This window comes from Helobdella robusta (genome assembly GCF_000326865.2).
Source record: "Helobdella robusta unplaced genomic scaffold HELROscaffold_24, whole genome shotgun sequence".
Taxonomy (NCBI): Eukaryota; Metazoa; Annelida; class Clitellata; order Rhynchobdellida; family Glossiphoniidae; genus Helobdella; species Helobdella robusta.
In genome coordinates, this window is record NW_008704261.1 from 2,793,792 (window position 1) to 2,817,981 (window position 24,190).

General features: G+C 31.6%; 5 protein-coding genes across 5 annotated transcripts; 2 read left to right on the forward strand and 3 right to left on the reverse strand.

Moving 5' to 3' along the window:
• Nucleotides 1-3,655: 3,655 nt before the first annotated feature.
• HELRODRAFT_79372 (hypothetical protein) lies at nt 3,656-3,862 on the reverse strand (the record flags this gene model as incomplete). Its single annotated transcript, XM_009019494.1, has 1 exon — nt 3,656-3,862. One exon carries the CDS (start codon nt 3,860-3,862, stop codon nt 3,656-3,658), a length of 207 nt encoding a protein of 68 aa, XP_009017742.1.
• A 684-nt stretch (nt 3,863-4,546) lies between these two features.
• HELRODRAFT_172860 (hypothetical protein) lies at nt 4,547-6,043 on the reverse strand (the record flags this gene model as incomplete). Its single annotated transcript, XM_009019495.1, has 3 exons — nt 4,547-4,649; nt 5,109-5,210; nt 5,919-6,043. The coding sequence occupies 3 exons, from the start codon at nt 6,041-6,043 to the stop codon at nt 4,547-4,549; spliced, it is 330 nt and encodes a 109-aa protein (XP_009017743.1).
• A 1,647-nt stretch (nt 6,044-7,690) lies between these two features.
• HELRODRAFT_172861 (hypothetical protein) lies at nt 7,691-14,367 on the forward strand (the record flags this gene model as incomplete). The annotated part of the gene is made up of 9 exons (XM_009019496.1): nt 7,691-7,725; nt 8,379-8,530; nt 9,751-9,840; nt 11,923-12,035; nt 12,296-12,341; nt 12,636-12,770; nt 13,045-13,107; nt 14,020-14,098; nt 14,214-14,367. The coding sequence occupies 9 exons, from the start codon at nt 7,691-7,693 to the stop codon at nt 14,365-14,367; spliced, it is 867 nt and encodes a 288-aa protein (XP_009017744.1).
• Nucleotides 14,368-15,704: 1,337 nt separating this feature from the next.
• On the reverse strand, nt 15,705-18,404 carry HELRODRAFT_172862 (hypothetical protein; the record flags this gene model as incomplete). The annotated part of the gene is made up of 4 exons (XM_009019497.1): nt 15,705-15,761; nt 17,427-17,574; nt 17,765-17,891; nt 18,368-18,404. 4 exons carry the CDS (start codon nt 18,402-18,404, stop codon nt 15,705-15,707), a joined length of 369 nt encoding a protein of 122 aa, XP_009017745.1.
• A 242-nt stretch (nt 18,405-18,646) lies between these two features.
• Nucleotides 18,647-22,993, forward strand: HELRODRAFT_172863 (hypothetical protein; the record flags this gene model as incomplete). The annotated part of the gene is made up of 5 exons (XM_009019498.1): nt 18,647-18,707; nt 19,411-19,942; nt 20,248-20,338; nt 21,024-21,212; nt 22,817-22,993. 5 exons carry the CDS (start codon nt 18,647-18,649, stop codon nt 22,991-22,993), a joined length of 1,050 nt encoding a protein of 349 aa, XP_009017746.1.
• Between the last annotated feature and the right edge of the window lie 1,197 nt (nt 22,994-24,190).

A 24,190-nucleotide genomic window follows, 5' to 3' on the forward strand; every position in this document is an offset into this window, starting at 1 on the left:
ACATTCATACAAACATACACACATATAAACATGCATACATACACACATACATACAAACACACATATACATACACACACATACATATATAAAAATATACATTCATACATACATACACACACACACATACATACATACATAAAAATATACATACACACACACACACACACACACACACACACACACACACACACACACACACACACATAGATACATACATCACTGTACACACATACGTCCTTATCTAATTTTGCTAACAATTGAAATGTTTTCTCTTGAATTTCAGACATGTAACTGTTATCATTTACTCCATTGAAGTAAATACTTCAGAAATATGATTATCATTCGCTAGATAGTGTTTTTTGGATTTCTAAATATAAATAGACATTTAAAAAAAATTATTTTCAAGGGGGCAGATTTTTCTGACAAACATAGACGCTTTAATATTGTTGATGCTAAACTTATAACAAAATGTTATTTTTTGGTCTTCGTTTTCTTTTTTTTTTTGGGGTATCTATTATAATAACTTATAACTTAATTAATATTCATTAACTTAAATTAAATATCTATTCTGAAATAAAATAAAACGAATTCAATTTGACTGATAAATGTTAAATGTAGGTAAATTATTACAGAAAAACAATAAATATAATGATCAATAATAATATAATATAATTATATAATAATGATAAACAAATATGTTAAATTTAAATTATTACTTAATTATTAAGTATATAAAATAAATCGAAATTAAAACAATTATTATAAATATAACTAAGAACAACATGTATGACACACACACAAACACACACACACACACACACTTGCCACACAAAGGACAAACAATAACAAAGCAAAACACACACACACACACACATACATACAAACACATGTATCAATAAGAATAAGAAATATAAATCTTACTAAAGATTAAATAAAAAAATAAACTAAATATTTAAATAAACTTGAAATAAAATAAATAATTATAACAATGAATTTTATTAAATTTCAATAAAATCAATTGACAAGAGCATGGGTGACGATGACGAATGATGATGAAATAAAAACCAACGGATATTATTTTTGATGGTAAAGTTTCAATCGGAATCAAAGTAATTAGAGCGAATAATTTGATTTACGTAAGTATAATTATTTTGAAATTATGCAAATAAATAAATCAATTAATTAATTAAATAAAGGAGAAAAAACTTAACTAACAAACTCACTGAAATCTTAAGTTAACGAAGAAGGAATCTCTTTCATTTCGTTACAATGGATTTCAATTTTCCCCTTTTTTAAATTTTATAGCGCTGAGTTTAATTATTCAATGACAACTTCAACGCTTTCAACGAAAACTGCCAAAAATTTATCTCAAAACGACTATTTTATGCAATTTTTGTGTTTAATTAAATTATAATAATAACTTATAATTGAATTTAATTAATCTATTTGTAACAAAATTCGTCCGAAATTGTTTTTTAAGCAATAATAACACAGTTTTGTCGCACTATCAATTTTATGCCATTGTTGTACTGACCATACCATTCATTTTTTTACTACCATCATTTTAAATTTTAAACAAACTAATCGTCAAAATGATTAAATTTATTTTGAAACTTCTAATTTCAATTTTATTAATGAAAAAATTTGAACAAGCAGAATGTAAGTTGCTAAATCTTTCTAAACTTAATTATAATTTATTTAAATAAGCATTTTAAACTAAACTTAATTACCCCAAATTTGAGTATTTTAACATGACTATAAACACAAGACACATCGTAATTTTTGAGTTTGTCAGATGGAGTTCGAACCAGGCCATCGCGTCGCCAACAACTCGAAATACGGCACTCCTACCATCTGAGCTGAGTCGCCAACCATATTTTGCAAACAGACCAGAATAAACACAACTGAACAGTTATTAATACAAGAACTTGATAAGAATTGAAGCAGAGTAGATTGAAGTAGACTGGCTGAAATGACACACGTTGGCGCCAATAGCACTCAACAGTGTATTACTTGAACACGCGTTCGTCTCACACATCGTACGTGAGAGGTGGAGATCCTTCCGCGTTCGAACCAGGTCACTTCAAAGCCTTCTGTCCGTTACGACAAATAAATGTGTATATATAACATGTATCAAATCGAATCGGATAGGAATTGTGGGACGGCCGTTAAAAACATGTTCTCACAAACACATTCCAAAATAAAAACAAGCAGTGTGTGTGCGTGTGTATGTGTGCGTGTGTGTGTGTGTGTATGTGTTTGTTTATATATATATATATATATATATATATATATATTATATATATATAATATATATATATATATATATAATATAGAATATATATATATATATATATATATATATATATATATATATATGGCATATATGTCGTGTGTGTCGTGTGTGTGTGTGTGTTTAATAAATAAAACATTATAAAGAATTATGTTTAATAAATAAAGAATTATAGAGAATTATGTTTAATAAATAAAGAATTATAAAGAATTATATACAAGCAATGTCATTAACGAAAAATCAACAAGTTCAATGCGAAAATAAAAGTATGATCTCAACCATCTTTTAAATTCTTGAATGCTCAAATCAGATGGAGGAGGAGGAGAGAGGAGGATGAACCATACATGTCGAATCCATCCAGATATATGGGATGAATAGTTTAAATGGCAGGGTCATTTAATGGTTTAAAGGTCAACGCGTCTGGTCGTGCTGTCAGTTGCAGTGACCAGCTTCGAAAGCGAAGAGCTTAACGCCTCCTATACGCAATCAATCAATTAATCAATTAATTAGTTTATAAAGCGCTATTTCCGCGATGTTGCAAACAGATGGGTCTTGAGATCCGCTCTGAACTTCGTAAGTGGTGAAGTAGTCAGAGAAGGAGGTAGAGAGTTCCAGAAAAAAAGGCCAGTAAAAGCAAATGCAGATTTAGCAAAAGATTGTTTAACACGAGTTAAGAAGAGGTGAGAACAAGAAGACGATCGTAAACCGGCGCGTCTAGGTTCAACTAATAATGTTTGCGATGGGTTGTATGATTCTTTTGAAAATTAATCAAGGGAGAATAATTATTACTAATAATTATGTTCTAATAAAAAATGTTAATTATAATTCATATAAAATTGTATTTTAGGTTCATTTATCATAGTGACAGGTGATAACATATTAACACTGTATATAAATGGAAAAGAGTTCCTACTTCCAAACAGAGACAATTACAGAATTGGAGATAAAATTAACATCGGGGTTTCTGTTTTATTACTTAATTATTTATATAATTATAGAAATTATAAATAAAAGTTACAATTAATCTGTTTAAATTTACGCTGGTTGAATTCTGTTGAGATCCCACAGAGGCGTAGCAAGGGTATTTTGCGCCCGGAAACAAATTATAAAATTAGAGCCCCCCTCTCCATGTTCAATCACTTTTTTATTACATTAACATTGTAAAAACTACTGCTTACAAAAACAATTCAAATTTTAATAGAACATTGTATTTAAAGATAAAAAAATAAATATACAAATTATAACATATGATCCAGTCACTGTCAAAGATAATTTACATAGTCTGCAATAGATTTATTCTTCTAGATTTTATTGTCGCAAACTGATCAAATCTGTCGAAGAGCAAGATCACTGAGACGATCTTATCCCATTGGTGCACGCAGATATGATAAAATAAATTTCAATTTGCTAAATGATCGCTCACAGCTTGCAATTGAAACTGCTGTTGTCAACAAAATTTGTAGCGAAATTCGCAGATTCGGAAATACGTCATCTCCATAAAACACAATGAAACTAAGAAGACCCAAGGGACTTTCTGGTAAAGCTTCAATTCGGTTACTGAGCAGCATTCTGCAATCACCAATTTCAGAGAAAAGTTCCATTGATGTCCGTGTCAAAGAAATTTGAAAAATTTGTACAATTTAGACGAATGGCATCTTGATATGTGGAAGATAGAAGAGTCTTAACGTCTAGCAAAAATCCAAATTTATTATTCAGGTCTTTAAGTCGTGAAAAACGTGTTGACATCTCATATTGAAGCCGATCAAATACATTCATCATTTTCAATTTCTTATTCTGATAAAAGTTCTGCATCTCTTGCCAGTTCTCCGGGCATTCTCTTACGTCTCCTGATTCTTCTATCCACCTCTCAATCCCCCAGGTTGGTCATTTTGTTTTGGCGTTTTCTACAGCAGCTTGGTTCAAGCTATCACAAAACGTAAAAAATTCTTGCTCCAAAGATTCTATATCAGTTGCAGCTTCCTTGAAATTCATTGCAGGATCTTGTAGGCGCTTCTGTACCCGATCGATTTTCCCAAGAACGGCATTCCAAAATGTGACGACAATTGGATCTTGCTTAGCTGGGTGTATTTCTACTAAATTTAAGCTGTGGTTATCACAGTTGACAAAAAATGCTCTGTTACATTTCTGTTACATATTTTTTATTGAAGACCAGATATATGTTTTGTATAGTTTATTTTGACATGTAAAATGTTTAGGTAAATAAATAATTTTTTTTGCTTGTGATAAGATTTTTACTCTTGTGAAAATTTTGTCAACCTCATTTTGGCGCCCACTCTGCTTAGCGCCCGGAGACTTATGCACTCCCTGCTCCCAGAAATCCCATTACCCGGACCACTGAAAATATGTAACTTTGTAGATTGTACAGATCCAAAAATTATGTAATAGACCATGCATAGTAAAAAAGTTTGATGTATAGTGAAGATCAGTGTGACTGCGACTTCAGCACGGGTCCTCAAAAAAATCCGACCCCGGGTAAAAATTTCCGACTCCGAGTTCCGAATTCAAGAAAAATTTTCAACTTTTGTATCATAATTTATCACTTTATTATCGCTACTAATTAAAAAGTTCTTCTAAGGACATTTAAAATCAGTCAATGTAATTTATTTTTTTAGTAAAATTACTTCGTTTTTATATTTTACAACATGCTGAAAAGAAGTAATTTTATTCACGTTATTAGTATTTATTATCAGTTTTGAAGATGGTTGCTTATTGCTACGGACATATTTACATCTAAAAAACACAATCTTGAAAAAATTTCAGAAAAAATTTATTATTTTTAAAAAAGTAAATAACCTTTTCAAGAGTCGGAGTGGGATAAAAAATCCGACTCCAGCCTCTAAAAGAAATCCGATCCCAATGTGGCCAAAATATCCAACTCCGACCGACTTCGACAATCTAGAGAGCAAAAATCGCGAAATTTTGTTATTTTATATTTCTATTTAGATAAGGTGTTAACAATTTGTTTGTTTCATAACTTAATAACTAATAATAATAATTAATAATTATTTAATAATTAATGATTATCAATTGAAAAGTTTAGGTCTGGTTCGATTCATTTATATAAATGCACTGTTTGTAAGCACACTTAAATTTTAAAATGTTCGCCAGGGCTTTTCAGAATAAAGATCTTTAAATTACTTTTTAATTACTTTTTAAAGATATTGAAATGACCACTTTCTGTCACAAAAAAGTAAAAATATTGTTTTATAATAAAAATTTGAAGCACACTTCAAGATAAAATTAGAAGCAACGTTTAAATTTAAAAATTGTGTCAAAAAAAAATTTCTGAAAAAACCACCGCGGTTTTAAACTCAACATTTATATAAAATAAATCATATTAATGAAAGTTATTAATCAAATTCAACAGAAAACAACGTCTGAAAACTTTTGAGGTTTAACCAACCGAAGTGTTTTTTAAAAACAATTTATTTATATAAATGAATGCCAGCGTTCATCTCCAGGAGGAGCCAACCAGCTTAGAACATACTTCCGAAATCGTCAACGGGACATCCAAATCTCTTCTCAATGGCGGCAAATAATACAAAAGAGACAAGTCAGTGCGTGGTTCTACTAACTTCATTATTGACAGACATTAATACCAACCTCCCTGCTGACAATTTGCATGACCCTGGTTGCTTGGCCCCTATTGCGATTGGTGTTGGACGTTTTTTCTTTGAAGCAATAGTTGTCCAGCTCAGTTCGTCTTTAAAAGGGTGTGAGTTCTTCATGTGAGTTCTCAGCCCCTCCCTGTTTGTGTTGTACACTGCAGATGTCTTCAAAATCATTTACAAATATAATTTCAAACATCACGGTTTTGCTGATGATATTCAGATCATTGCTAGTGTTCTCCTTTGTCGTTTTGACAATCTTGTCTGTAGACTCAGACCATGCCTCTTGGAAATTAATGAGTGGTGAATAATGGCAAGTAGGCTTCGATTGAATCAATCAAAGACTCAGTTTTTACCGGTTGGCACTAGGCAGCATTGGAAAAAATGAATTGAGTCTATCAGATTTAGTGATTTTGACATTGAATTTTGCACATCTGCACGCAACCTGGGATTTGTTTCTGATAGTAACATGTCTTTCTTTTAAGGTTCACACAAGGGCAGTTTCGAAAAAATAATGCTCTGGACAATTGCGTAGGCTTATAGACGCATCAAAGGATCTTTAAGCGAGCATACCCTTCAATGTCTCGTTCATTCATTTATCCACTCAAAATAGACCATTGCATTAGTCTATATCACGGCCTGTCTGGTGTAAATATGTCTAGACTGCAGTCGGTTCAAAATTGGGCTGCAAGCTTAGTTTCAGGTGGCTTTAGATACGATCACGTTAAGCCAATTATTTTTGCTCTTCACTGGCTTTCGGTTTATCAAAGTTATTTTCAAAATATGTTTAACGGTTTTTAAATGCATTAAGAAAGTTGCCCCTAAATTTTTAACTGACAGAGCATTCCTAGAACAATGTCACTGCTTTCCAACCTCTGTTTAAACCCCTAATAGAAAATACTTAAAAAGCCCGAGTATCACCCTGTGGTTATACTTGGGGCCCCACAGCCAGAATCACCCTACCATTTTAAAGATAGAGCGTGACTAGAATTTTCTGACGGCAGAGCAGTTATCGCCAACAACACCGAAAGCGTTCAGAAATTAATACGACATAAACGTCATTATCAACAGAACTTGAGTTGTAAATGTTCGGAGACGTTTGACTCGACAGTTGGGCGAACAAGCTGTATTCCTATTGCACCTTCAGGGGTGGGGTTCAACATTTTCAAATGTTTTATCGCAGTACGGATATTTATTAGAATTTACACTATGAATATCATTTATTACAAAAATCAAAATTAAATTTAAAACTTAATCAAAAACTACATTCAGAAAACTACATTCAGAAAACTACATTGCCATACTCTCCGCATTTTCACAAAAACGCTGAACTAATTTTAAAACCAATCAACTACTCCAATGTAAGGTAAGATTATAGCTAAAAACAGTGAGTGATGAGTTGAACAACAGTTGACCAACTCTCGTGCCATACAACAACAACAACATTATAATAATAATGATAATAAAATCATAATCATAATAATCATAATAACAATCATAATATAAATAATAACAAGGGGGGTGCGGCGAACATAGCGGTGATGATCGAGAACACGCACAAGAGACTAGCCAAGATGATGATATGGTCTGACGATAGCTTCTACAGGTCATTATTATTATTATTATTATTATAATAACAACAATAATGTGAACATATTTTATTTATCCAATTGACACAATGAAACTATAAGATATTAAAATAATAAATTGTAACTAAAATGTTAAAATGAATAGTATAAAAATAATCAATAGAATAAAAATAATCAAATGTACGATCCACCCATCCTCATTGCCAGTGACAAGTACATGGGTGTAAGTTATATTTAAAATAGCATTAGGCAATGTTTCTGTCGCAAAAAATTCCATATGACGAGCTAATAATAATATTATTATTATTATTGTTAATAACAGTAATTATAATAATAATGAGGATGATGAGGAAAATAATAATGATAATAACAATAATATTAATAACAGTAATAATAACAATAATAATAATAATAATAATAATAATAATTATAAATATAATATAATAATGAAAATATAATAATAATAATGAAATGAGGCCCAGCAGATCAGGCCCTAACTGGCGCTGCAGCGAGGATCTTCCTGGAAAGGATTGGATGGCTAGAGAGTATTTTTATTATTATTTCTGTCAGCCACACACACCACATACACACACACATACACGCGCGCACACACACACCACACACACCGCGCACACACACACACACGTATATATATATTTATTTTATATATGCACATATAAATACACATTAACACATACACATCTGTATGCATACCTCAATAATACACACACTACACACACGCATATAACCACTACAATAATACACACATAAACACAAATAAACACGTACATACACATATCCAGGCGCATACAACACACATGCATGCATACAAACAAACCAAAAACACACCAAAAACACACACACAGTCCCGGCCACCTAAACATGGAAGTAGCAACAACACACGCAGAAAATAAGAAGAAAAACCTAAGCGAACCAATCCTGAAAAGTTTCCCAATAACGGCAAAATGGATTAGTGTTGCCAATCCTAGCGCAGAGCTAGTATTCTGTAGAATTGACAGTTAGTGTGCGCGCGTGTGCGCGCGTGTGTGCGCGTGTTATTTTTTTCATTGTTTGAAACACTTGTATATATATCGTCCAGTATAATATTTAATATTCTCACAGGCGCTCTCGTACAACATAGAGAAAAATTATCATAAACCAAATGTCATCAAATTCCAATGCGAAATCTCAAAGACTAACTCTTAAAGAAATTTGAATAAATAGTCGGACTTCTGCCGTTCTTTTCCTTCTCTGGTTGTTGATGGAAAGATACCACTTGAATTGGTACTGCTGCTGAATATCCCCTCCCTGGTCCGGAGAAACACCGGCCAGGAAGCTACACTGACGATCGAATCCAAAAATTTGCTGACAACACAATGAAAAGAAGTTGACGACAGATTTTCATCAGGTCTTACACTAGAATTCTCTTTTACAAAACAGAGGAAGAGAGGATCCCGTCTGCATGTTGGTCGATTTCAGGTGGTTGACAATGTCAGATGTTGATACCTCACGCTGCCGACATTATAAAAAACTTCGACGTCTTCTAATTCAAGTTCCCATCATTTGGTGAACCTGGCCAGATTTTCGGTTAATTTAGCTATGACCCTACCAAAACTTTCTATCGAGTGTCTTCAGTTCCAAACCCCCCCTTTCAACTTATTTCTTATATCGTATATATATATATATATATATATTTGTGTGTGCGTGTTTGTGTGTGTGTTTGTTTGTTTGTGTGTGTGTGTGTGTGTGTGTGTGTGTGTGTGTGTGTGTGTGTGTGTGTAGGTACGCTTGTCAGTGCTCGCAATATTTGAATGATAAATATTAATTTCAAATTATGAAGGACAGATTAGACACACAACTGTTGACCCAGTCAGTGAAAGAAGTAAATTAATAAAAATAATAATAAAAATAACAATAGTAACAACATTAACGACATTAACGACAGCAATAGCATTAACAATAATACAGTAATGTAATAAATAATTATTATTATTGATTATAACTACAATAATAATATTTATTGATTATAACTACAATAATAATTATTATTGATTATAACAACAGTAATAATATTTATTGATTATAACTACAAAAATAATTATTATTGATTATAACTACAATAATAATATTTATTGATTATTACTACAATGATAACTATTATTGATTATAACTACAAATAATTACTTATAATTATTTTCAATAATTATAATTACAAATAATAAATTTTATTATAATTAGGAAAGTCGATGATTACCTTCATAAGCCTTAGTGTGGTTCTCGGAGTTTTTGTCCTTGCCTGTGGAATCTGCATCTTCATTCGTAAAGGGGGTATTTTTATTAGTGTAATTTTTTTATTACAACAACAACAACATGAACAACAACAACATAAACATAAACAACTATAACAACAACAACAGCATGAACAAAAACAAAAAACAACAACAATAATAATAACAACAAAACAACAACAACAGCAACAATAATAACAATCACAACAACAATAATAATAATAATGATGATAAATAATGAGAATTAAAAAAATGATGATAATAATAATTCACGCTAATGTTAATAAATGGCTAAAATGATCTTTTTAAACAGGAGAAGATAAAGAAAAAAATGACGGTCGGTAAGATACATTTTAAATATATTTAAATAAATAAATAATAATAATTATTATTATTATTATTGTTATTATAGTTTTTGTCATTATTATTAATATTATTTTAGACTTTTTTGTTTTTATATTTATTAATAATATTATTATATTGTTGTTGTTACTAATTATAATTAGTAATAATATTATTAATAATAATATTATTAATATTATAAATACTATTAATAAAACGCCGAGTTTAAATAATAAAATTAATTAATTATTTAAATTAAAGAATTTAAAAAACTTCCATTGAATTAGCGGAAGCAAAGAACAACAAATCTATGGAAAACTCAAAAGGCAATGGAGACGAAGAAACGATGAAAATAAATGAAAATGAAAACAGAAAAAAATATTTACAAGAATAAAATTATAATTTATAAATAATATCACAATATTAGTAATAGTAATAATAATAATAATAACAATAATAACAAACTTACTTTTACTACTACTACTACTACTACTACTACTACCACTACTACTACAACTACTACCACTACTTCTACTACTATTACGACTTCTACAACTACAACAACTACAGCTACTACTACTACGACTTCTACAACTACAACAACTACAGCTACTACTACTACCACTACTACTACTACCACTACTACTACAACTACTACCACTACTTCTACTACTATTACGACTTCTACAACTACAACAACTACAGCTACTACTACTACCACGACTACTACTACTACTACTAATATTAACAATAACTAACAAACATTGATATAATATAGCATAGAACCAATAGAGCAAAAGTAAACATAAACATAAACAACAATTTCCTAATCAAGCATATCTCCATACTTTTTAGAAACACGCGGTATTTTCTCGCACCATTATCGTCTGTCTAGAAATTTACATTTTTTATTATTAACGAAGATTTGTTAAACCTTTAACCCTTAAACCTTTAACCTTTATAATAATAATAATAAAAATTTACATTTTTTATTATTAACGAAGATTTGTTAAACCTTTAACCCTTAAACCTTTAACCTTTATAATAATAATAATAAAAAAAAAAATAATAATAATAATACTAATAATAATGGGAACATCCTTTTATTTTCTAACTCCAAATACCAAAATATTAATAATGAAATAATTATAAAATCCTATTTAATCTAAATAATAATAATATTAAATTTTTTGTTTATGAATAATATTTATAATAATACAAATAACAATAATAATAATAATAAAAACAATAGTAATGCTGTCGATCCAGCACTTTCTATCAGCAAACGTTTTTCTGATTTTTTACGCAAGAGGTGATGGTTTGATGGAATGCCTGAGTGAATGAGTGGTGAATGAATGAATGAGTGAGTGAATGAATGAGGGATCGAATGAATGAATGCATGAATGGTGTCAATATCAATCAACATAATTTATTATTAATTTATACTGTTATAATTAATAATTCGAATTATTGTATAGTGTATTTATTTTTTCATTCATTCATTCATTCATGCATTCATTCATTCATTCATTCATTCATTCATTCATTCATTCATTCATTCATTCATTCACTCACTCACTCTCTCACTTATTCACTCATTCATTTACTCATGCATTCAATTGCTTGTAAAACTCATTCATTCATTTGTTCACTCATTGTTCACTCATCCGTTCATTCGAATTTTAATTATAATATAATTATTAATAATTATTAATTACATTATAATTATTAATAATTGTTAATTATATTATAATTTAAATATGATAATTAATTAACGAAGGGACCTACCTGTCGATAACAGCTGACAGTGAGTTGGCTCTCTACGTTGACGGACGTCAGATGAGACTCAACAAGTCCACGACAACTTACGAAGGAGAGAAAGTTGAAATAAAAGTTAATTCGTATTTTTACTTTTTTACTTCGATCTTTCGTTCATTTATTCATTTCTTCATTCAATCAATCAATCTTTAATTCATTCATTCGTTTGTTCATTCATTCATTTTTTTAGTTGTTCATTTGTTCGCTCATGAAATGCTCCTCTTAGTTGTTCATATTGATTATATTTTTTGATCATTTGTTCGTTCGTTTGTTCGTTCATTCGTTCATTCATTCATTTCTCCATTTATTCCTTCTTTCATTCGTTCATTCTGAAGGGTAAAAAACAAGTTTTTGCGGCAAAGGTCAGGAATCAGTTCAAAGGTAACTCATCCAATGAAATGACAATTACACACACACACATATACACGCACACACACACACATATACACGCACACACACATATACACGCACACACACACAAACACCACAGACACATACTAAATACCTCAAACAAATAATAATTACACACACGCACGCACACTAATCTCTCCAAAGAAATAATAATTACACATACACACGCACACACGCACACACACAACGGTTAAGATAGAGAAAGGGAATAAATAAGAGAGCAACTAAGTTTACCAAAGTTTTTTATTTTTTCCCTAATTTCAGGCAGACACCCCCGTCTGATGATTTTCAGTGATGTGCGGTTCGTGTCGACGGGCTCGCATTGGAAGTGTACCGGCCAGCAACCGACTGACGATAGGTGGACTAGCATAGGGCGAGTGTCTTTTTCTCTTTACCAAAGTTTTTTATACTTTCATTTCTGATTTTACCTCCTATTGTTGTTGCTAATGTTGATTGTTGTTGGTGTTATTGTTGTTGTTGATTGTTGTTAACTGAACGGTGGCGAATCGATCGAAGGGGGGGGGGGTGCGGGACTATGAAAGACTATGAAAGAAAAAAATATTGAAGACTCCGTGTATAATATAGTAATAAAATAAACAGACATTAACAAGAAATAGGTCATCAAGTTTATAATTTTGAAATCATTCCCACAACCGAAAAATTTTGGATCCAGCACTGAATTTGGACACTGGTAACAGAGCTGTTAAAAACCTAGGTTTTTTTCTTAGGTTTACAGGTTTTTTTTTAGGTTTTTAAGGTTTTTATTAGTTATTTGAAGGTTTATAGGTTGTTTTTAGATTTTATAAAGTGATCAAAAAAAATTTCATCTCATAGTTCACAAGACTTAATTGAAAAATTTATATTGCTATTTTAACCAAAAGTAATGATAAAAAGTACATTTAAAAAAATTATTTTATAAAAAACTCTTCTAAAAAATTGTCAAATTTCAATTTCCACACTTTTATTTTCACTTTCAGTTTCAGAGCATTCATTCATTCCTCATTGGCCTAATTGAAATCATATCCTTAAATTTAATATGAAAAATCTCTCACTGTCAAACTTTTTATTTCAATAATCAAAATTGGATAATGAAATTATTTATGAAATTTTTGTTTTTTGAATTTTTTTAAAAAGTTTAAAGTTTCAACATTTTAAAAAACTCAGGTTTTTTTAAAACCTAGATTTTTTTAAAATTGGTTTTACAGCTCTGACTATTACACTGAGGATAAACGGCTTTTTATTTTTACATCTTGTAAATGAAATTGTATAAAAAAAAACGTGTAAAAGTAATGTTTAAATAATGTTTATGAATTCCAAAAAATTGGAAATAGATCATAAAATCGCTCGTCATTGAGGAAGTTGAAAAGATTTAGTTCTAAACTAAAAAGCGTAAAAAACGCTGTGGTATGTGTGTGTGTGTGTGTGTGTGTGTGTGTGTGTGTGTGTGTGTGTGTGTGTGTGTGTGTGTGTGTGTGTGTGTATGCCTAGTCGATCGGTAGTATCGAGTATTGTGTCACTCACTCATTTTGCATTTTATTAAGTTTTTCAACCTTCTTAATTATTTCGTTGCTATTAAAAAGGAAAATAATAAAAAATAAATAATAAATAAATATAATTATAAATTAAGTTTAAAAGTTTCAAATTCCAGTCAATACCGTACACGTTAAATATGAGAGATGTGATGATCTAATGGTTAAGGTCGCCTGGTGCTGTTTCGCAGTAATCGGGTTCGAATATGACAAAAAGATCCCCGCCTATCACGTGCTTCGTGTGTGATGCGTCCTTTGAACTTTGGAAGAGTGTAATTGACCTTTAACCTTTTGACCTTTATGATTATTCCAGGTATAAGGACGAAGAGATGGCACACGCGGTGGTGTACGGCACGAACTTGGTGCCAGACAAGAGGAGAGTGGTTGTCGGCATGGAAACCTCTGCTCTCTGGATCGGTCTCAAGGACAGGAGTGTCAACACGATGTACTGCAGAGTAGATAGTTAGTTATCTAATCATTTGTTTGTATGTAATAAAATGCAAAATGAGTGAGTGACACAATACTTTGTCTGTCTGTTGGTTCGTTCGTTTGGTCTCAAAGATAGGAGTTTCAACATGACGTTCAGTTGAGTAGATAGTTAGGAATCTAATCATTAGTTTGTCTGTCGGTTCGTCTGTCTATATGTCTGTCTGTCTTACTGTCTGTCCGTTCGTACGTTTGTTCGGTCTCAAGGATAGGAGTGTACTGTATAATACATCATGTACTGTAGAGTTAGGGCTCTAATCATTTTTATAATTATTTATTTAATAATTTATTTATTTACTTTTTAATTAATTAATTAATCCCTTCATCCGTTCGTTCGTTCGTTCGTTCGTTTATTCATCATCCATCCATCCATCCACCCACCCATCCATCCATCCATCCATCCATCCATCCATCCATCCATTCATTCATTCATTCATTCGTTCATGCAAACAAAGTCATCGCGCCATTTTTTCTTCCACCCATCATATTATTATTGTTATGTTATTATTATTGTTATGTTATTATTATTGTTATAATTATCACAACGATAATATTTATTGTTGTTGTTATAATAATAATTTTTATTCTTATTGTCATCATTATTAATATTTTTTTTGTCAAAAATCTTCTGAATTTCTTATTTGCAGTTCTCAACGCAGAAACCGACGCTTCGTACAGTAAAATTTTTCATTATTAATAATAATTATATTAATTAATTATTAACTAATTAAATAGTAAATTAGTTACTGTTAATTCTCTCTTAGTTAATTCTCAAAAGTATAAAAATACACAGACACAACGTACGTGCGTGTATGCGCTGAATCCGCACTCATCCCACACACACACACACACACACACACACACACACACACACACACACACACACACACACACAGAACACAAACACACACAAAGGTACACACACAAACACACACACACATAAACACACACATGTATTGCATGTGGTAGACTGGCTGGGATCTTTCTGTATTCGATCCCGGTAACTATTGCGACATCAACAGGCGCTTTTATCAACCATTACACAATCTGAACCGATGGATATTGTTAATTGTATTATCATTTATTGTAATTATTTATATCGTAAGTAATCACTGTCAGTGGAGTAGCCAGAATTTTTGTGTCATTGTGTGGGTAGTCTTTTGCGAGAGAAATTTTTTACTTGTCACACATTAAAAGAAACTAAGCACTTTTGTACAAAAGTTAACTTTACAGTTTCCGGTCATACTTTTAAAGTGATTTCCTACAATTTCACTCTAACCCGAACTAAACTTCCCATTCCATTCCTTCCCATCCCTTCTTATTCCACCCCAGTGTGAGAATCTTCAGCTCTAAAACCTACTTCTTGGCTACGCCTCTGATCAAAAATATATTATTATCATAATAAATTTAAATTATATTATAATCAAAAGACACAAAATTATATTATAATCATAATAAATCAAAATTATGTTATAATTATAATGAGTTATGATTGTAGACTTGTAGTATATTATAAATAATAATAATTACAGCTCCGAACAAATATTTCTTCTTGAACGTCGCCATCATTCTGTTCGGCGCCTTCGTTCTTATCCTCTTCATCATTGGATTGTGCTTTTACTTCTGCTACCAACGTGAGATTTCCTTATTTCAAATTTCATATGGAGATTCCGACTACCTAAAAATAAATCCTAACATTTGGCGAAACATTAACTCTTCTTAATGTACTGGAAGGGGGTTTGAATTTTCTAAAAATATGGCGACATTAATTTTTGGTCAATTTACATATATTTTGAGACTTTCGTATTGGAAACTTTCAACACAAATTCTTTAGACACAAATTAACGAAATTTTATTGCTGTAAAGAAAGGCCTTCAACAGTCTCTAGTCAAAATTTATTTAAACATTTTCATTTATTTCAGCTTGATTGAAACTTGCTGAATTTTTCAATGTAGAGTATTTCAGTTCCAAAGAGCCCCTTTGGCACACCTCTGTATATTATAACATAACAGAAATTATAGTGGTTCAAAGACTAGTCACCTGTTTAGAGCCACTCCAATTCACTTTTTAAAATATTTGTCCATTTTACTGATACTGTGCCGTTATTTAAGCTGTTCCTGTGATTGACAACTTTGTTACTAAAGAAATTTTATTTCATTGGTCCAATTCATTTTTTGAAAAGCTTAAGTTTATGACCACTTGTATATTTGTTATGAGACAAGTTAAAAAATCTTGTAGCCGATGAATCTTTTTTGTACGTAATGAGTTTGTAAGTTTGGATCAAATCTCTTCTTGTTTTACGCCTTTCCAGTGCTGTTAAGCCACATTTATCACGCCTTCTTCCGTATTGCATGTGTCGAGGTCCTGTGGTAATCTTTGTAGCCCTTTGTGAACCTTCTTAAGAATTGTTTTGTCTTTTACGAGATAGTGACACTAAAACAGTAGTCCAAATGTAGTCTTACTAAGGATTTGTGTAACTTTGTTATTACTGTTATTTTCCTGCTTGAATTTGTTCTTTCAATGGTCCTAAGTATTTGAGTGGCTTTTTTTTAGCAGCTTCTTGACACTGTCTTGATGGCTTACAATCTTGGGTAATAAAAACACCAAGTCACGTTCTTCCGTAGTTGACCTAAGATCATTCCCACTTAGTGTCAGTTGAGCCTTCTGGTTTTTTTTCCGAGATGCATGACTGCACACTTTTCAACATTGAAGTGCATCTGGCAGTCTAACGAACATTGATATAGTTTTCCAAGTCATTTTTCAGCAAGGCCACATCGTAAGCATTATTTACCACGGCGCTTAATTTTGTATTAACGGCAAACTTGGAGATAACCTAAAAGTTATTCCACACTCGATATCGTTTATGTGCAGGATGAATAGTAGTGATTCCAGGACTGGTCCATGGTAACTAGTAACGTTTTTCCAATTTGAAGAGTTTTCTCGTATGATCACTTTTGTCGTCTATCGGATAACCAATTTGGGATCCATCTGAGTACTCTACCTTTTATTCCAATTTCTGTGCCCATCTTTTATGGGGAACTTTGTCAAACGCTTTCGAAAATTCAAGATAATCCGGATCTACCAAGTTTTCGGCTTCTAGTTTATCGTAAACCTCCGAATAAAAATCGTACAGATTTGTTAAGCACGAGCGTCTTTTTGTAAACTTGTCTCGAGATATCTTGCATGTGCTAATTGATTTATTGAATATTACACACAGTATTTCACTGATTTTCGATCAAATTTCTTTTAAAAATTTAGAATGGGTGGGATCGATTCCCGGGCTTTTATCTAACTTTAGTTTATGCAGAATGTTTTTGATTTTTTGTCGTGCAAACTGACAATTTGTCAAGTACTCATCTTCCGTGCCATTGAAAAAACTTGTAAATGCCGGTAATAACGTCTACTTTCTCTTTTGTAAAGCACAGAAGTAAAATATACTCGTTTTGTTTTTCGACTGCTTCAACATCGTCTTCCATAGTACGTCCAGAATTATCTATAAGTGGGCCTATTATAACGCAGTAATTTATTATTCATTATTAATAGATGTGTAAATAATTTGCTTATAATGAATTTCAATTAATTTTAAATTATTTTTTACGATGAAAAATAAAGCAACGGTAGAAATAGAAGAAGAGGAATGTAAGCTTTCGTTATTATTATTGTTACTACTACAACTAGTATTACTACTACTGCTACTACTACAGCTGCTCCTCCTACTACTACAAAAGCTGATTCTGCTACCACCACTACTACTACTACTACTGCTACTATATATAATATACAATGTTTTCCAGATTTCTTGCCTGTTATAAATAGGTGAAAATAATCCTTTAAAGAATTGGACATTTTTGTTTCAAATTAACACTTTTTTAAAGCTAATTAATAGCATAATATATTCAAATTTTACAATTTCACCTACATTCTTTAAAATTTTGATTTTGAAATAAAACAATTTAGCGTAATAATGTGTTTTATTCTTACGTGTTCGTGTTCTGTTTCTACTTTGCTCTATGTGCATTTTGTATATATAAAAAATAAAACTTATAGTGTATATAATATAAAATGAAATATATATAGGGGGAAGGTTATTTTTATTGAGAAAGCAATTTAATTTAAAAATATAGCACCTGATTATTTTTATAAAAATGTTTACACGAAAAGTTAACTTATGTCAATCATGCATTCACTTTTTCCTCCGGTTTATTTATTTAATTTTAGTGTTTCTTCACGATTCGTGGTCTTTCACTAATTTGATTAGTGATGAATCTTGAGGTTTGGACCGAAGAATTTGATTCAAAACCAACCTTCAGTGCCAAAAAAAGTAGAACTCTCAATTAAATTAAATCTCATTATTAATTAATAATTATTAATTAATTAAATATAAATATTTAATAAGTTTTTAATAAAAAAAAATTTAATAATAAGTTATCATTATATTTTATTTTCTTATATATTAATTATTTCATTTTTTGCTCGTTTTTACTTAATCTTACTTAGCTTATTTATTATTAATTTATTATTAATAATAATAAATTATTATTAATTATTAATTAAAAAATAAAAGAACATTTTTTGATTCTCATTTTAATTTTAAATTAATTAATTATTAAATTAATTAAAAAATTACAACTAATATTGATGCCACAAAAACTAAAATAGATTATTTTTCAAAGAAGAATAAAATTAAAGTGGATTGTTGATTTAGCCTACAAATTATAATTTATTTTAGAGATTATCATGTTATCAGTTATATGTATATCCTTTTATTATTATCATTATTAATAATAATAATATTATTATTATGTTATTCACTCTATTGACATTCTTCAGAGGATTGTAGTGTGATTAAATGCTTTGTTGAACAAATAACTTTTTAACTCTCTTCTGAAATCTTATGTTTGTAACTTTTCTATAGTCTATACTATAATTATAACATAATATACCATAATTATTATTTAATACAACGAACTACACATTAATAAAAAAAACATTTCCCGCCATTTTAAATTTAAATGCCCCCTTAGAAGGCAAGACCAAATCATCAACGTCCAACTCAAAATCAGGTGGCAGTGGCAGAAAACGAAAAACAGTTACAGACAGTCGGAACTTGTCGGGGACGCACGCTGAAGATTTGAAGTCGAGACTCCTGCCAGTGGAGGAAGAGACATTCCTGAATGATCCGTACATAACTCCATTCCTCCTGCTACCCAACGCTGCAACTCCGTTCATCATCAAAAGTGGAAAGAACAATAAAAATGATAAAAACTTCGCCAATTCAACCGAAACGACACAAAACAAATATGACACAAATCCCAAAAACACAGACGCCAATCCCAAACAACAACTACAGCAAACATTAACTCATCTCCAACAGTATAATCTGCCATCAGCATCTTCTACTACTACGACATCCACAGCACCGACCGCAACCACAACAGCGACAGCGACTCTCAACAAACAACACAACTTCACGTGCGAGCAGTGTGGAAAGTTCTTTCGACTCAGCTCGCATTTGAAGTCGCACCTGAAAATCCACCTGATCGAGAAGGAGCACAAGTGCAACATCTGCCAGAAATCCTTTTCTGATTTTACTGCATTGAAGAGGCACATCAACCAGCATACAGGGGAACGGCCGTATAAGTTAGTTGGTTGGTTGGCTGGTGGTTGATTGGTTGGTCAGTTCATTGGTTGGTTTGTGGTTGATTGGTTGATTGTCAGTTTATTGATTGGTAGGTTGGTTGGTTGTTTGGCTGGTAGTTGATTGGTTGATTGTCAGTTATGTCTGCCTACACACACACACACACACACACACACACACACACACACACACACAAACATGTACCGCCACCACACGACGACAGATGCGACGAGTGTGGCAAGACATTCCCCATACCAAACAACCTGAAGAAGCACATGAGGGTGCATTCGGGGGAGCGACCATACGTCTGTCTAGTTAGCCACTGAACTTTTCTTCTTCTTCTTCTTCTTATTATTATTATTATTATTATTATTATTATTATTATTATTGATTATTGCTATTACTACATACACAACTACACGACCAAAAACACACAAACACACACATATCCATTCAAACATGCACAGTCAACTTGCACTCATACGTGCACATAAACACAAACACCACTTAAGTATATGCCAACACAAACCATACACACACATAGATACAAAACAACTACACACACACACGCAAACACGCACACATAAGACCACACACGCACTCAACACGTCACGCACAACTTACGCATACAAACATATACACTACATATACACACACAAAACAACTACACACACACACAACTTACGTTTATATCGGCACACGCACAACACACGAATAAAAACACACACACACATTCACACACGCGCCACACCACACACTCACACACACACATTCACACACGCGCCACACCACACACACACACGCGCGCCACAACACACTTTCACACACGCGCCACACACACACACACACACACAAACACACGCAAACAGATCTGCAACAAATCGTTCACACACGCGCCACACCACACACACACACACACGCCACAACACATACATTCACACACGCGCCACACCACACGCGCCACACCACACACACACACACACACACACACGCAAACAGATCTGCAACAAATCGTTCACTTCCGGTAGCAACCTAAAGATCCATAGCAAATCACACAGCGGCGACAAGCCACACGTCTGCGCTGTCTGCTCGAAGGCATTCACGCTGAAAAGCCACCTGGCGAACCACAGAAAAATTCATTTCTCCAATCGGGGCTACCAGTGTGAGGTCTGCGACCGCAGCTTCAAGGTCATTGTGTCCTTGAAGAAACATATGCTTGTACATGCGGACGATAACAACAACAACAACAATAATAATAATAATAGTGTAAATATTATCAATAAAAATAATAATAATGTAAATATAATTAGTAATGATAATAATAATTGCGACTTTAATAATTTTCTGAACTACGATATTGGCGAAGTTACCGTTATAAAACCAATCATAACGCCTAGACGCGCTGCAATTAATAATAAAAACAATAATAATAAAAACAATACTACTACTAATAATAATAACAGTAATAATAATATCGTTAATAACAATAATAATAACAATAATGACGATGACGTAATCAAAAACAACAACGTCATCAGCAACAGTAATAATAATAATAATAATATCATTGCGGTACTAAGCCAGACAACAAAACATTTCAACGTACTAAATACTAGCACTAATGCTAACGCTACTACTGCAGCGACCACTACTGCTGCTGCTGCTGCTGCTGCTGCTACTATTATTAATAATAAAAGTAATATAATTAATAATATTACGTATAGTTATGTGAAAAATATTGTAGGGCATAGGTCCCTGCTTAAGCTAAATAATACTACCAATGTTACTGATACTACTACAGCGGTTAATAATAGTGGTATTAGTAATAGTAGTAACAATAATAATAATAGTAATAATAATAATATGAATAATAATATGAATAATAATATGAATAATAATAATAATAATAACGATGATAATAATAATATGAATAATATCAATCCAAATAGTTATAATAATGTTAATAATAATACTGTCAGTCTAAATAATGATGATAGTATTTGTGATATAAATAGTAGTAGTAGTAGTAGTAATAATAATAAAAATAATAATAATAGAGTTTGTGACGTGTTGTACGCTGATAACGTTGGCAGAACTTCTCACGGTGACGTCATCTTTAAAAATAACACTTCCGTAAATAGCAATATCAATAATAATCTAAATAATAATAATTTTAATGATAATAATAATCTAAATAATAATAATTTTAATGATAATAATAATCTAAATAATAATAATTTCTGCAATAATAATAATACGTTTAATAATAATTTTACGTACATGGATAATTTTTGTGATGAGCCAAAAGATGATGGTGATGACGTCAAAGATGATGATGATGATTATGACGGAAACATGGCAAGTAGTGGTGTGGCTCATGATATTTATAATGAATATTATAACGACGATGATGATGATAATAATGGTGGCGATGATAACAATGATGATAAAGAGGAAGAAGATGATGATGTCAGCATTAAGTCTGATAATCAGGTGAGTGAGTGAGTGAGTGAGATGAGCCATCAGGATCACATCTCTAGAAATTTGTCAAATCCAAACAGCTGTTTATCATTGTCAAATTTCGACGGAATATTCGGCGGGTCTCTACCGCACAGCAGCAAATAGACAAACACCTTACAAACAAGCAAACCAACAAAAAACAGCCTACAAACAAACAACTACTACAAATACTACTACCACTATACAGACAGCTACAAATAAACACATAGACAGTAGAACATCCTTACAAACGAATGAATGAACGAACAAACAAACAAACATTCCAACCACAGAAATTCATCTGCTCCTGTTGCGACAGGTCTTACCACACGCTGAAGATGTTGAAGCAACATCTAAGATGGCAGCATTCAACAGGAAACGACGAAGAATCTTACAACTGCCAACTGTGCTCCGTCAGGTTCACCGAGCAGCATTCACTACTAAAACACATGAGGAAACATGAACTATGATGCTTCGTATTGGGTGCTGTATTGTGTATAAATTATGCCTCGTTTTTCTTTCTTTCACTCTTTCTTCTTTTCTCCTTTCTCACCTTTTCTGTTTTTTATTCTCTTCTCTTCATCTTTCTCTCTCTTTTTTCTTTCTTCTTCTTCTCTATCTCTCTTCCTCAAACATTGTATCTTCGCACGCACAACCCAACGTACCAGTCACTAGTATATTCTAGCTATGCTATGCTATATTCTAGTTTGCTGAACGATATCAATTAATATGTTCTGTATTTTGGATTAGGACTAGGATTAGAGTAAAATTTATTCATATTTACCCAAAATTAGTAAATATATATGCATACATGTACCCGAAAATCCACTTTTTTTTATAATTATATGATTTTATAATTTAATTTTCTGCTAATGCAAAATAATATTGTTATCGTTAAAATTGATATATTTAATTTACATATATACATATAGTAAATATAATATAGTAATTAATGTTATGTTATGTTACCTGACTATTGTCCTGGTTATGACATTAAACTGACCCTCACTGCCTTGTGAGTGATGTTGGATCATCAAAGGTTAGACCCACCGCTTATAACTGTGGTTGCGTAAGGAAGGGCGTCCTGCGTAAAAATTAGCCAAATAAATTACTTATGATGGAATGGCGTCGAGGGGTATTTCGGTTTCATCATAGGTAGCCAAACGGCAACCCCCGATCTCGGGGAAAATGTCGTCTAAACGTGTGTTGTTGTTGTTGTATGTTACCTGACTGGCGTTCACTGGGTGAGCATTTGAAGAAATACGATTATAATGTATTGTATTGGTAACACACTAGTGTTGGATTGATACCCTGTATGAGTGTATTTTGTATACGCAAATATCACTTCATATATATTATAAATATTGTATATATATATAACGTATTTTTGAGCTTTTCTCTTAATAAAAAAGAAATAGTTAATTATTTCAAAATTAATTAATGACGTTATTAAGTAATTATCATTGTTTTAATTCAGTGATAATATACATGCTAGAATTTTTCTTCCAATGTTAAAACACGCGCGCACACACATAAAAAAATATTTAGAAATATATCTATCTTCATATGTATTGGATTAAGCCTATTAGAAATGCAATTATTGATGAAAATCACAGCATGTTCCGCGTTAGTTAACTTTGTTTAGTTTTTAAATTTTTCCAAAAGTT